Source organism: Hyalella azteca, unplaced genomic scaffold, assembly GCF_000764305.2.
Source record: "Hyalella azteca isolate HAZT.00-mixed unplaced genomic scaffold, Hazt_2.0.2 contig8429, whole genome shotgun sequence".
In the NCBI taxonomy this organism is placed as follows: Eukaryota; Metazoa; Arthropoda; class Malacostraca; order Amphipoda; family Hyalellidae; genus Hyalella; species Hyalella azteca.
Window position 1 is genome coordinate 54,326 of NW_025938523.1, and position 15,192 is coordinate 69,517.

The window sequence follows — 15,192 nt, forward strand, 5'->3', positions numbered from 1 at the left end:
TTATAAAAAAAAAAACTTACTTTCTAGCAAAATCAGAATAGCTCCGTAAACATAAATCGTACTAAAACTAAATATGTGGTAACAGCACTAACAGTAACAGCCTAACAGCTAGCCTAACCCAACGTTCCAACTTCCAACCCTTCATTAATTTTATTATGCGGCCTTCTTCAAACAAATCATACCTAGTTCTGAGCTTCTGAGTAGTATTATAGTTTTTCTTGCCGAGCAGCGAAGTAAGTGCTGTATCTACTGAATGCTGAATGGTAACTTTTAATTCATTGACACTTGACAGTAGTTGCAAACTTGCAGCTCAAAAATGTAGAAATATTTCACGTTTATGCCGGCTACTGCTACAGTTTACAGTAGGCTGCTTGTCAGTTGCCAACTTTCCACCCTGTCTCAGTGTCTCTGAGAGACTGAGTTTGAAAAAAACAATAAAGATTACTGTATGTTAGTTGGTTAGTTTGCCAGTAAAACTACCACATCTGGTGCATCACTGCATCATAATCATATCATATCATAGTGATGTTGGTGCTGAAGAATGGGCCTGATGTAGCCTGTTGCCATGTCATAGTTGCTAGTTAGTTTAGAACATGTGTTTGTACTTTGTATAGTAGAAACCAAGCTTAAGATCTTTCTTATAGGCTGAATGAGGATCAGAGGATGTTACAGCTTACAGGGTCAAATTCAAGAGGCAAAATTATAATATATGAACAACTAACAAGTGCACATCACATGACATCACATATGAAATATTGGATCAGAAAGCCTTAACTTAATTTTCCATTTTAACTCTGATATTTTGTTACTAATAAGTGATAAACTACCTAGCTAGAGAGTAGACTCCGTAGAGATTGGTCACTGGTCTTGAGTCCTTGACTCCTTGAATCTTGATTACATCATTTGCATGGTCATGATACCTAGTGACAAATGTGAAATAAGGGATTTTTAGATGCTGTTTAGTTCAAATTAGCTCATCTAGTTCAAAATTTTGTCCACATCATATGCATATGGGAGAAATTACTAGGGGGCTGGGCCTCTGAGTCTGAGAACCTCAAAAGGGTTAAACTTAAGGGTCAACAAATATGTTTCTTGTTTCAGTTGTTTGCCATTATGCTCCTTGGTCCTAAATATAAGGACCACTATTTCTAGAATTCTTAATTCTACCACCACCATGCTCTAACTTTCCATCAAAATATTTACCTACCTACCAATCATAAGTCAAGAATTGTTTTCAAAAGAGCAGGGGGTTTCTTAAAACTTTATACTATTAAAATTAAACTGTAGACAAAAATGTAGATTTTCTCCAATTTTGTTCCTATTAATGAGATATACCATAACATTTTTATATTGTGCTAAAATGAAGAAGGTTATAAGAATTTTTGTATAATTTCAATATCTAAACTTCTTGTAAGACTCTGAGGTGAATTTATTCATGTTGTTTAATTTTGTTTTTATTATGAACAATGAACCAATACCCAATTGTGGAAAATCAATGATTCTTTTTCCAAGCTACATTTGACTCAAAAAGTGATTCCCCTAGCTGTGAGATCTATTGCAAACTAAGATATTGAGCAGAAACTATTATGTTATTCTTGGCCCCTTGGAAGCCATAAGATGCTAATAAATAATGTATTTTTGTGAGATAGGTACCTATAATAGATTTTTTGTAGGTTCCTATCCACACACTCAAACATTTTCAAATTTCTGCTGAATTTTCTAATGCAGATGAGGCAACATGGTCACTCCTAGCCCATTCATTCTTTAGCATGTATAAATATTTTCATACCAAAGACTTGGGTGTACTGAAATAATTAATCATCTACTATAGCAAATTTATAGAAAGGTTAAAACTTTTGGTCAGAAACACTTATCATATGCTATTATTACATAGCAAAGCAAATATTTGGACACTTAGGCAGAAATATTTGGACACCTAATACTTAGATATTAGGATAGATCATCATATGCCATCATTGCCATGTTGTTCTTGGCCTAGAACAAATAGAGGTTTCATACATATTTCAATCACTGAAATTGACTAATCTAGAGACATGCAATGCTTGTTAACTTTGAGTATCAAAATTGTTTTCTAAATACATGTTTTAAGCATTTTTAACAACTTTCTTTTTGCAGATTCATGTGCTAGGTGTATTTGAAGATATCAAATACTTTAATTGAAAATGCTCCTAGTCAAATCATATCTTCATAAAACTCTTTTCTGCAGGTGAGTGTAGGATTAGCTACTGTGATCTGCTTATGGAATGCCTCATTGTGAAATCTAATTTTGAATTAAAAGTTATTGCATAATTATCATTATGTAGATTCTGTTCATGCTAAGTACCATTTAGAATCTGCCCGATGTATGCTGGCTATTAGGCTCATTAAACAATTTCTAACCAACTGCTAGTTAAGAATTCCTTTTTGAAATCATCTCTACGTAGGCCAGGTGAACCTTCTATGCTGAAATAGATTCGATTATTTTCATTCTACTGTGAGATTCCTCGCAATATTGCATGCAGGAGACAAAAATTTCCTACAAAAATAATGCATTAAAAATTTTTATTCATTTCTTACAACTTTTTTCTCCCACTTATGTCTAGCTTAAGTGCACATTCTTGTGCTGCATCTTTTTTTTTCAATTATTTATCACCATTTTGCTGGGGTAGGTATTGTGGATACGCTCAGTAAGAACGCTTTTTTATATTAACTACTAAATAAATGGACAATAATGATACAATTGGAAATGAATGGGAAATAGATGCTTCATTCAATATACAAGTTGTCAATAAATTTTGATGGTGTTTTTTCTTGTAATAAAAAAAAATGGTTACAACAGTATCCACGATAGTATTGAGCTCCACGCACGTCGGACAATATAGCATTTAGGAAATTATTTTAAATAGATGATGGGAAAACTAATTGTTCTCTATTGTGTGTTTCAGGTCCTTGGCATGCATCTCTCCAACATGGTTACATGAAGCTATGGAGGCCCAGTCCCAAAGTAGAAAGAAATCCACAAAGCCTGCCGATCTGCTGAAAGAAGATTTATCGAAGCCTGTCCAGTTTTCCAAAAGCCCGGCTTTCAAATTCAGGCCTGAGCAATCTTATGCAGCAGCACTTCCTACGGACCGGCCTTGGTTTCAGCCTTACATAGTCCTCGCTTCAATGGCGGTTTTCATGGCATATTTCTTCATTTTGCGCGAGGAAAATGATATTGATGGAAGGTTGGGAAGCCAATCCGTCGAAGCACAACTACGAAATTATGAAATACAAATGCTGAAAGCTTCCTTGGAGAAATGCCGACTGGCCGGGGCGGACACCTTTGAAATTGAAGAACGATTGTTAGCTTTAACTGGAACACCGAAAGAAGCTCCTTGAACGTAACTAACTCGTGTACATAGTCTTAAGACGTTAAATTTGATTGAACGCCGGATGGGTACCGATTGCAGTTAACATGTGTTCTGTGCAAGAATCCATGTCAAATTTGTAGACGATAGATTAGGCATAAAATTCAATTTCGTGCGATTTCTAGTCTTTATTTCTTCCTTCAAATATAGCATTTTATTCTAATGCCATAGGGATGAATCGATCGCGCAATCTTCGTCGTTTCACATGCATGCACTCCCCCCCCCAAAAAAAAACCTGACGATCAAACCTCAAATTAGAACAAGTCGATTCAAGATATGGATGCCTGCAGAAGTTTCATATGCTAAAAAAGTAGGACGAAAAAAGTCATCCTACGTTCTGAAAAGTACTCTGACCTCTCCAAAAATACATTATACAATCACGCCTCGAAAGGGTAAATTGAAGGCCGAAGAGGGTGATAATTTTGTACTAGAAGCCAATACAAAGGAAGGGAGAGCCTTAATGTATAGTTATAATACTACCTTACGCTACGCGACAAGTTGAAATGATGAATGACACGAATTCCGCGTGAGATCTGCAATGCTCTGAAGAGAAATAACGTCGACGAGGTACTATTCTGGAATGGTATGAAACTGAAGGGTGCGAAGTTGAATAAATAAAGTGAGAAAGCGTACTGAAGTACTTTCTCATCCAGTAAAATTAAGCCAACACAAACATGGAGGCGCACAATGATAAAAAAAGAAAGTCCGTAAGTACCGTACGATGCTACATTTCAGCTGGCAGTAGATGACTTAAAACTAAGACGTGGCGCTGAGCAGCTTAAGCTCTCTCGCCACGGATGCGTCGTGCCAGTTGGATGTCCTTAGGCATGATGGTGACGCGCTTGGCGTGGATGGCGCACAAGTTGGTGTCTTCGAACAGACCAACCAAGTAGGCCTCTGATGCTTCCTGCACGTGCAAAAACGTCATTTGCGTCATCTCAAAGCATCATGAACATATGAGAAATGCATTAGACGCATCATATTCGTGCTGCATGTTATTTACTTCATATCAAGGATCCTAAATCGAATTCCAAACAATTTTTTGTCAACAAGTTGCTGACAGAAGAAAATCTATTCAGACCATAATTAGTCAAGAGAATGAATGTCAGCGTTACGCTATAATAAATTTATAAAAAGTGATGGCGTGTGACCTTTGGTACCGCTGCAGCTGGTGATAGATTACAATAGTAATAGTTAATTGAAACGTATCAACTTAGCTCCAAGCGTTTTTTTAAGATATTTAGTTTTTAAAGAATGAACTCGTTTTCTGGAGTGAAAATGCGCCAACATTTACTTCACAGGTTAAGACGAGTACTCAAGTGTCAAACGAAAATTTTCTTCGTCTTCCACTTCTCTTGCATTCCTTTATTGATTTTTTCCATTAATAGTAACAACCTAACACCATCTATGTAACATACACAAAATGAAGTAAATAACTAACCTCTACAATAGAATAACCTAGATCCTCCTTATACTTTCAAATTATTATGCCAGAATGAGACAAATGCAAACAAAACGACAGTTGAATGTATACTCGTACTGCACATAAAATCTCGTACAGGAGATCACGGTCTGCTCAAACATGCATTCACCAATTCATTAATTTCAATAATCAAAAAAATATATTCAAGATGAAAATGAACTTGAAATATCAATAAATTTGCTGATACTAACCACTAGAATGTGTTGAAGTTTACTAATATATATTGGAGTTTTAACATCATGGCCATAACAAACCTGGAGAGCACCAATGGCAGCGCTCTGGAAGCGCAGGTCAGTCTTGAAGTCCTGTGCAATTTCACGCACGAGGCGCTGGAAGGGCAGCTTGCGGATGAGCAGCTCAGTAGACTTCTGGTAGCGACGGATCTCCCTGAGGGCAACAGTACCAGGCCTGTACCTGTGGGGCTTCTTCACACCTCCGGTGGAGGGCGCTGACTTGCGAGCTGCCTTAGTGGCCAGCTGCTTCCTGGGGGCCTTACCACCGGTGGACTTGCGGGCAGTCTGCTTTGTACGAGCCATTTTCGAAGTTCAGTCTGAAAAATAAAAATACATTTTACAATTTTAATAACATGTAAAATAACTCATAAATTAAATTTTACTACTTACATTTATCATTGTATTTAATTGCCTAAACGATTAGAGCAAGTTGAATATGCAATAAAGTATTATCCCTTTTGCTGAAGTTACTCAAGTATTTTTTAAATAATCTATCAGAAAAAATCAATTGAACAGTATAATTAAGCATTGAATTTGGGGAAGAAAGATTCTCCAGAATAAACTGAAAAGAATTCTTGATCGGCATTTCAAAAATAACATTGAACTTGTGCTAGAAAGATGAACATATTACTCTATATATATTCCTTTATAACCCTTCTCTCTGGATCAACTGTTAGGAATTAGAATTTTTTCAGCTCGAGTTGATCTTCTCATGATCCACAACTATTGAAGTAACCATGTCCATCTAGCAGAGCACTAAGGGTAAATCCAGCTAATTGTAATATTACTGACTTGTGGCTACTTGATCCGAGGAAAGCACCTTATTAATATTTTTTTCACTGAAGATGCAAATATTTGTTTTTAACTGATAATATTCTACTCTCCTATGAGTGTGCATACTTAGTTGAGGAATGTGTAACTAAAGAATAGGGGCTGGCTGACACAAGGGTCTGACTAGATGCCTTCACAATCTTCAATTTCAATTCCAATCATTGGAGTGAATGGTAAGATATTTCAACATTTATGTACCTGGGAAAATCATAGGCCAATAATGGTCCAGACTGTGAAGTAGGACATTTTGGATTGAGATATCGTCATCTTTTCAGGCTCTCAAACAAGCCATTTTGACCTTCAATTAGCTTCCTTATCTGATCACAAACCACCACCAATTTGGATTGAATCATACAAATCATCTTGCACTAATTGTTACAAGAATGTCCGTGTTGATCCCGTGCCATAGTAATCTTAAACCATTACCTATGGAGAAGCATACTTTGTAACCACTACTCAGTACTCACCTAAATCATACTTAGACATCTCAGATGTAATGAATTAGGCATTTTCAACTATTATTGTCCCATGCTTTACAGTCAGGATAAAGACCACCATGGTTCTGTTGTTTGACTGAGTTCAGACTGGAATTCTACGATAGCGCACAAAGTTACTTTTGTTTTTGGGCAGATACATGTCTCTTTCCAGCTGTGATTGGTTGAGATGTTATCCTCTTTAAACTGTATTTGGTTGATGGGATTGCAATTTCATCCTCACCAGACTGATTGGTTATGCAATGGCCTACCAACATGCCAAGTGTTTTTGGTCACTTAAAACCCACTCTAGAATTCCACAATGCACACGTTTTCAAATTTATGGCCAGTAATTTTGAATTAAAAAAAGATAAAAAAAAGGCAATAGTAAAAATGAAATGCAATAGTGAGAAGGAAGGGGCTGGCAGCCAGTAAATTCCTCTTGAAGTTTACTGGCTGCCAGCCTCTTCAAAAGTAACTATATATATATATTTGGGCATAAAAGCTGAACCACAACTTTGCAGCAACATTGAAGAAGCTGTGTAGTTGTAGTAAGGAAAAAAAGGTGTTCTACAGACAACTTTACTTGCTGAGCCCCCATAAATGTTTGAACCCACGAAGCTAAACAACTCGGTTCATTCTTTGTTCAAGTTGTGAAAACAATCATAACCTGGCAACTGAAACAAGATAAAATATTCCCACCGTGATTTTTTGGCAGTGTTTATGTAACACAAATAATGCCAGGAAAATTGCTTTCCATCACTGTTATAAAGTGCCCTTCTTTTATTCAATATAAATAGAATTAGAGTTCAATTAAAAGTATCAGAAACATATTGTTGCAAGCTGCGATTTCATAAACCGCCACAATATCTGTTTGCAATCCCATATCAATGTAGATGATGCATCTTATTACCATATCTCTCAACTCTTGTGACTACATGACCTTGGATAAGAATTTCCCAACTCATGATCAGTATTCATATATTAACAATTGCTAAATGCTATTGCAGAGTGTGAAGTGGTGATTTACATTTAATAAGTGCTTGATTTCCTTATTTCATCACTCGGCACTTTAAAGATTAAATATTTGTTGAGATACAAGTGTTGAAACTGTGGAACCTGCAGCAATTGTCAGGTTTCACTAGAAATGACAGGAGATAAGATTGTTGAACATGTTAAAGCAAACAACAGGTATAATGCATGGTAGATGTCTCAAATGCTATGGTTCAAGTTTCTAGAATCAATATTATATGAAAGGGTGTTGTTCTCTTAACACCAGTGATACATAGTGATAATATTCTATTACAGCATCAGCTTCTAAAATTTTGGAATCACCCATTCTCCGCCGCACTCGATCATTCCATTGTTGCCATGTGTTCTGCACTTTAGTGCCATCAGCTTTCAAGTGTGACACAACCTGTTGTCTGACGCCCCAAATATGGAAATAATGCATCTTCAGACAGATTTGTGCACCTGTTAATGAACTCTACAGATGGCATAGGCTGCAAAAAACTGCCACTAATTCTGCAGGATCAAATGCACAGAATAAACAATACACCCCAAGTGGAAATAACGCATCTCCAGACAGATTTGTGCACCTGTTAATGAACTCTACAGATGGCATAGGCTGCACAAAACTGCCACTAATTCTGCAGGATGCACAAAATAAATAATGAGTTAAAATCTAATTCTGCAACACAATCAAAAATTCAATTTGCATGGATTTCAAAGCATGGAGCCAGGAAAATTTGTCAGAGGAATGACAGATGCACAAAAGAACAGCAGCTACTGTACCAGGAGCAACATTCATGCTTGTCGACCATCATATCGCTCAAGAAACAAATGATGTCAACGCAATCTGTTAATACTTGCCACAGAGCCCTGGCTCACCGAATATGAGAGGGTGCATAATCAACAATAAGACATTCCTTTACAAGTAAATAATTTGTTTGTTCAAAGGTGCTTTTTTTATTAAATAGGAATGTGTTGGGAAATTGGGTTTTGCTCTAAGGCTCAAGCCTGACATGGAACAATGCAGCACTGTTGTGCATCAGAGTCATCAAAACTTGATTTCAGTTTTCAAATGTTTCTGCATTGGAACCAAGGATTAATTCATCAAGCTAATTGTAAATTTCTTGGTTTCTCAGTATTCTCAGCAGTTTAATATATCTCACATTTTTTTCTTGCATCAACCATGAGAAATGCAAATGTTTGGTTGTATCTGAACAATCTTCTAAAATCATAGATAAAATTCCACATCAACCAATCTAAATACGTTATAATTTAAATATTTCCAATAGTCTAAAATACATTTACACTTTTCAAATAGATACTCAAATTTTACTTTAAATTAAAATATGGCAAATGTTTGAAGCATCTATTCCTGAAAAGAAATTAATCTACTTGGAAGTATAATAAATTATTTATTTGCTCCTAGCAAAATTATTGTAAATATCATACTATTAATTTTTATGTTCAATGATAGATTATTTCATCCATGACAGACCAGAAATAGGTATATTGGATCAAAGTGATGCAAGAGTTAGATAGACATTACTGCTGCATTGCTGCTTGAAGTTGAATTACCTCGAGCTGCAATGTACATCTTGCAATTGGAGCTGGTATTACTATATGCAATGCATGGGTTACATATCTTGATGAAAATATTAGTTATTAATATGGTATTATGGTAAGTCAGGGAAGCTAGTTTGAGTGTGGTACCACACTGAGTAGTGACAGGAAGGGATCTATGCAAAATGTGGCAAACAAACCACTGAGTCAGCAAAAAAAGCATTCTCTTGTATGGTATGGGAAAACCAACCATGGGCCAGAAAGGCCACTCTGGTCATCCTCTATGCCCAATTGTCTCCTTGCAATCTTCAACTCACACGCAAGTTTTTATACCATTGTCATTATCACTCACAAAAGAGGTTCTCTTGTGCTTGCCATCTCCACTCACAAATGAGCCACTCTTACACTTGCTATCTCCACTCGCACAAAAGGTTCTGCTACGCTTATAACCCTCCCTATTTGTGAAAGGGGCATATAATTTATCAGAGTGAATAGCGAGTAAAGAATTCCATTTTAAATGCCATTGTTACTATGGCTCATTGCATTGTAGTTCAGTTAAGTTACCTTATTGTAAGTCAAGTCTTTGTTCAAGGGGGGCATCTGCCCCCAAATTGAATTATATTATGCTTTTTCTTAGTTCCATGCATTTGTTGATGGTTGAAATAGTGAGGTCATACTTTTGTGCACCGTACTATTGCCAAAACACTAGGTTTGGGCCATCTGGCGGGAAAATGAGATCCAAAGAGAGACAGTGCGCGTCACTCAGTGAGAACATCAAAAAATGTGTCTAAAGTTGATGGGTGACCTTGCTCTACCAACTAGCGATAAACTTTGTGTAGAAAAAATATTATGGTTTGAGACTTTTAAATATGTCTGTGAATATATTAGGAATCCTTTAAGTATACTTGGATTTGCTGATTTCAAGTGGTAAAAAAATTATTAGATGATTAAGTTACAAGATGGTTTTAGACACAAAAACTAATTCCAACACAGCTTGGAATTATACACACACAGCTCATTCCAAGATGTGTGCAAAAATTACAATTTTTTTAATTAAAAGCTTAATAGCTCTTAATTAAAAGCCAATACAGCTCACACAGCAATCGGAATTCAAACACAAGAGTGTCGGCCAGTGTGGAATTCTGTATAGGTAATATATTCTCATGTCAATATAAGAAAACGTATCAAAAAAAATCAACCCTACCACTGCAGTACACCACCTTCCACTGCAATGAAAATTGATAAACAGAGCTCATTAGAAACTGCCGCGCTTCCGAAATCGTGCGTGGTTTGAAATCCTTTCCCATGTTGAAAATGCCTAATCAAGTTAACTAGTCATTTATCTGTAGGCTAGTGGGCACATTTTTTGCAATGAATACGTTCTAAAATAAAAGAAAACACATCCACATTCATAAAAAATTTGCACGATTGGACAACACCAACAAAGTTTTTGATATCGCACAAAATTATGAGATACACTGCTACTATTTCACTGCATATGTTCACATTGTGCTTTCCGTGTTTACGTATTACAAGACGGTGTCACACACGCTCATGTTTTGGTTGTGTCTAGTTTATTTTCACAATAAATAGATTTGATTCACATTCCATTCTGAGATTTACATGATTGAGTATTTTTAAATTATAAAAACCCATTTATACGTTCCAGATTTGAATTTTTTTATTTTTTGCCTTATTATGTTGAATTTATCTTAATAAATTCACTTCAAATTCTGAATGATTTTGTCTGCCATCGCGCATTTTTTGCCTTATTATGTTGAATTTATCTTAATAAATTCACTTCAAATTCTGAATGATTTCATCTGCCATCGCGCATCTTTGAACATTTTGTCAAATTCTGAATGATTTCGTCTGCCATCGCGCATTTTCGAACATTTTGTGTCTTTCATAAAATGTTCATTGTTTAAAATTGGAAACTATTTCATTATATAAAACATAGAGCACGTACCATATAGTGCATTAATAATACAATTTAATTTAATAATAATTAATTTTTAGTTTAAAAAATATACTCAGATTTTTAATTCAACATTCTTTTAATAGAATTTAATTATACAGCATGTACCATCTAGTGTATTAAATAATGAAATTTGATTTAGTAAAATTTAATTTTGATTAATTTTTTAATTTAATTTAATTCTACAGCTTCAACCAGTAAAAACGAGCATCTTAGGAATGAAAGTAAAACTGTCATTCATACATCACAAGACACAAATTGAATGACATTGGATGGACTTGATAGGTATTTTATTAATCCTGTTTATATATAAGAACAGAAATGACGCTTCTATTTCAGAATGATAATGGAAATGTTCCTACTATTTCAGAATCTTCTCTTGAATACACTTCCAAAAACTAAATCTCTGTAATCAATGGAGTCTTTGAAATGACAAAATTGTTCAATTTAAAATTTTTAGCTATACGAGCAAGATCATCATTCATCATTATGAATGCAATACGTGATTTTTGGAAATACGATTCTAAAATTAACTATCTGTATTACTAACAGTATTAGAATTCAATAGACGTTACAATTTCAGAATTATCGTCAAAAAGTTTGTTTTTGTTTGTTTCATCAGAAGTTTTCGTTCATTTGATCAGAAACAGAAAAAGTTTTCGTTTGATCAGAAACGACAATTATTCATTCTCTTGCATTAAGTATACGAATGATTAGTTGGACTTGGTTACCGTCCGCATTGATCATCCCGCTAGATTATGCACCGGGAGCGGGATGTGGGAAAGAAGCTAGGTATTTAATTCAGTTGCACGTTAGCCCGTGCACGTGATATGTAGTTCCGCTTGTCTGAACTCTGAATTGCGTGTTTAGTGTGCATGATGGAAAACTGCTTTGCAGCATAGTTATAATTACTCAATGAAGTTTAGTTCATTGCAGTCAACTTAAGGGACAATATTTTAACTAACTAATACTTTTAATAAGTCTAATTTTAATTGTTGAGTGAAAGGTACAGGCATACAACTTCCAAGTGATTAGGTAGGTACTTTATAGAAACTGAGCAAGTTAGCGTACATGTTTCAAGCCTTTAATAAGTTCATTTTTTGCTTCAAATAATGATGTTGGGTAGAAAAAGTGGTCTTGGTGGATCGAAGTAATATATGAACCTTCAAAATTAGAATTCCATCCTGGTGTCGGCATTATGAATTAGTAGAGTTTAAAGCGCGGCCGGAATTAGTCTCACAAAATGCCGCATTTAGGAATTTAGTCACACACAGTGTCAGAATATATGAATTTGGTCAGAATATATGAATTTGGTAGGTTTGCATTCTAAAGGCTTTGAAATAAATATGGCAACATTTTGTGATGTTTCATTGTTACTGGCACATAGTGCGGTGTTTTGAGAGTGACGTAAAGCAAACAGAACTCTAGTTGCGCGTACGGTGTATTTTTTATAACCATTCATTTTTTGCTACGTCCTCAAAGTGTCGGAATATAGCTACCGCGTTTACCCTACCTACTCCATGGTCAGGAAGATGTGCCAGGTGCGCGGGAATTTATTTTGTCATTTTAACAACCTGCGCGGTGCGCCGTACTACGTTGGTAAAAAATGCGCTGTGCGCTGTACTTTAGGAAGCTAAAATAGTTCTATTTTAGTCGACAATATACGCGAGTATATTTACTACGCGAGTCGAACTGACAATAATAAAATGAGAGACATGTCCGGGTTACTTCTGACTCTTCCGGTTGTCCGCCTTGTCGGATATGGAACGTACGGTAATCTTAAACTGCGGCTGTTATACATACAAAATGTAAACAGACGGTGTTCAGTGTTGCCATATGACTTTGGAGAAAATTTCTTCTAAAATAAACATGGCCGGGATTGCGCAAACATGTGCGCAAAGATAATCAATTTTCATTACATTGCACAAACTGTGCACAGCAATAGCTTAAAAAAAGTGAAAATGCGCGGGAAAATTCACCGAAAACATACATCATCCTGAGTGTGGTACCTACTGAAATTAGCTCCCTAAACGATATCAGAGCCACAACATTTCAGAAAAAAAATAGGACTTCTCAAAACTCTACTCTCTAGCCCTGAGACACAAGGACCTCTCATCCAGTCATAGTGACAAACTAGGGATTTTTTAGAATCAGTTCATTTTTAATTTTCTCATTTACCTACTCAAAATGTAGACAAATTATGTATGATAATGCTGGTATCCATGATACTTTGCTGGTCTACTTATAGGACTCAAAAATGAACTTGAGGGAGAGTATGAAAGACTCTCTGCTTTGCCACCATACATCCAGTCATCCTAGAATTCCACTAAGAGTAGGATTAGGAAGAATGTGGAGTTTTTGAGTAGCGGCAGTAGCATAGGCCCTATGTTGACCAATGACCATATATCCATAATGATAGGCTAATGCTGGATTTCTGTATACTGCCATAACTCAAGGAAAGTATCATATGTATAATGTACAGAACGTACCTAGGCCTATGCGTTGTAGCCTAAGTCAATAACATCCAGCCCTAATAGTTACATAATAATCGTATTAAACAATGCTCGACATTTCGACTAAAAAATTCATCACTTAACCCATTAATGCCGAGCGGTTCCATTTGGAACCAGCAGGAAAAAATGGATTCATAATAAAATTGTATGGTCAAATCAATATACTAGTGGATGCGTAGGTTTGATACACATCTTGTCCATGTTCTGGCAACGTTTGGTTCTGCTGCTCCGACTACTCCCTGCTCAGTTAACACTAAAAGATTGTAAGTATCGGGTGTCTGACAGAAGGGCTTGACATCATTGCAGAGAAAGGTAAGTAGTTCGTTCTAAAAATATATTATTTATAAGTTAGATGCAGAATTTTATCGATAAAGAGAGTACTTTTAATCATGTATATGGCATCACGTGATATAATGTTTCTAAAGTCTTTTAGATCATGAAATATTCTGTCTGGTTCCAAATGGAACCGCTCGGCAGTAGTGTAAGCATTCCGGTCATCTCATTTTCCCAGTAGATTACTATGTGATATAGTTACGCATTGTATTTCAAAAACTTGTTTGTACTTAGAAATTATTTATTTAGATCTTAGATCTAAGTTTTTACGTTATTTATTAGTGAACCATTATCTTTAGAGCTGTTAGGAACATATATCCCGAAAGTTGAAATATTTGGAAGTAGGTACGTTGAACACTATACGATTGTTAAATGCCGAGCGGTTCCATATGGAACCAAGCTATAATTTTTCACATACAACGAAAAATAAATATATGAACATACTTTTTGCTTATTACCATCACAAATGATAATATTCTCACAAGGAACCGAAAAAAAATTCAGAAAATAATTCTCGTCATTAATGGGTTAACCACAACCACTTACCTAACTTGCCTTTAGCTTTAGGACTCAATTTCTACTGGCGGAGCAAATTCTTAGTAGGCTAGGTAGCTAGGCTACTTACTTCACCAAGTCTTAGGCTAATCGTTATAATGTACTCAAATCTTGTCTAAAAGGATACAAATGACATTTCCATTATTAATATATACCTATATATTATCGTATCTCAATAGTCAATATCGACTAGGTCAGGCTTATGAAGTTTTAAAATGAGGAAACGCTTGTTGTTCACAACTTCACAAGCTGCGCGGGAAACGTGTTAGAACCGTGACGCAAGCACTCTATACAATAGTATTCGTTTTTTTCGATTATAATCACGAAATTGAATGCATATAATAGCCAGGAATATCATATAGAATATTATTATCGATTACCTACCATTTACCTAGCACAATATTTCTCACCTTTGCTACAATATGGTACAACGATTTTGGTCGCTTTGAATTCACTAGTAACAGCAGACGATGATAACAGAATGAAGAGAATGGGAGAGAAACGCTTAGAGTGACGTCTTGAATCTTGACGTTTTCATTGGTTGATTTTGATGACGTTACGGGCGTTCATTGGTTTGAACAAAAAGCTCTGTGATTCGTTCATTTTCCGTAAGCATTCTCTGCCTATTGGTTGTGAATGTATTTGCAAATATCATCATATCTTGATGGATTTGCAATTATTTTCATTTTTAAATGCTTTGAAATTTGAGTATTGACAAACAAATATGGATAATTTACATTAGATGCCGGTGAACCCACATGATTGGTCACGTATTTAATACAACGAATTATTATCTTAGACCCTGAAATTCC

At 35.6% G+C, this 15,192-nt stretch overlaps 1 protein-coding gene across 1 annotated transcript; it reads right to left on the reverse strand.

Moving 5' to 3' along the window:
* Nucleotides 1–3,819: 3,819 nt before the first annotated feature.
* Nucleotides 3,820–14,873, reverse strand: LOC108675834 (histone H3.3A). The gene is made up of 3 exons (XM_018163869.2): nucleotides 14,791–14,873; nucleotides 5,148–5,443; nucleotides 3,820–4,317 (listed from the first exon to the last, which is right to left on the reverse strand). The coding sequence occupies exons 2-3, from the start codon at nucleotides 5,427–5,429 to the stop codon at nucleotides 4,189–4,191; spliced, it is 411 nt and encodes a 136-aa protein (XP_018019358.1). The 5' UTR covers nucleotides 5,430–5,443; nucleotides 14,791–14,873; the 3' UTR covers nucleotides 3,820–4,188.
* Between the last annotated feature and the right edge of the window lie 319 nt (nucleotides 14,874–15,192).

Bases quoted from the DNA above. Each gene is read 5' to 3' on its own strand.
- LOC108675834 (XM_018163869.2), bottom strand. From the start codon at position 5,429: ATGGCTCGTACAAAGCAGACTGCCCGCAAGTCCACCGGTGGTAAGGCC. The intron at 4,318-5,147 runs GTTTGTTATGGC...TTGCACGTGCAG, and splicing joins CTGCCATTGGTGCTCTCCAG to GAAGCATCAGAGGCCTACTT.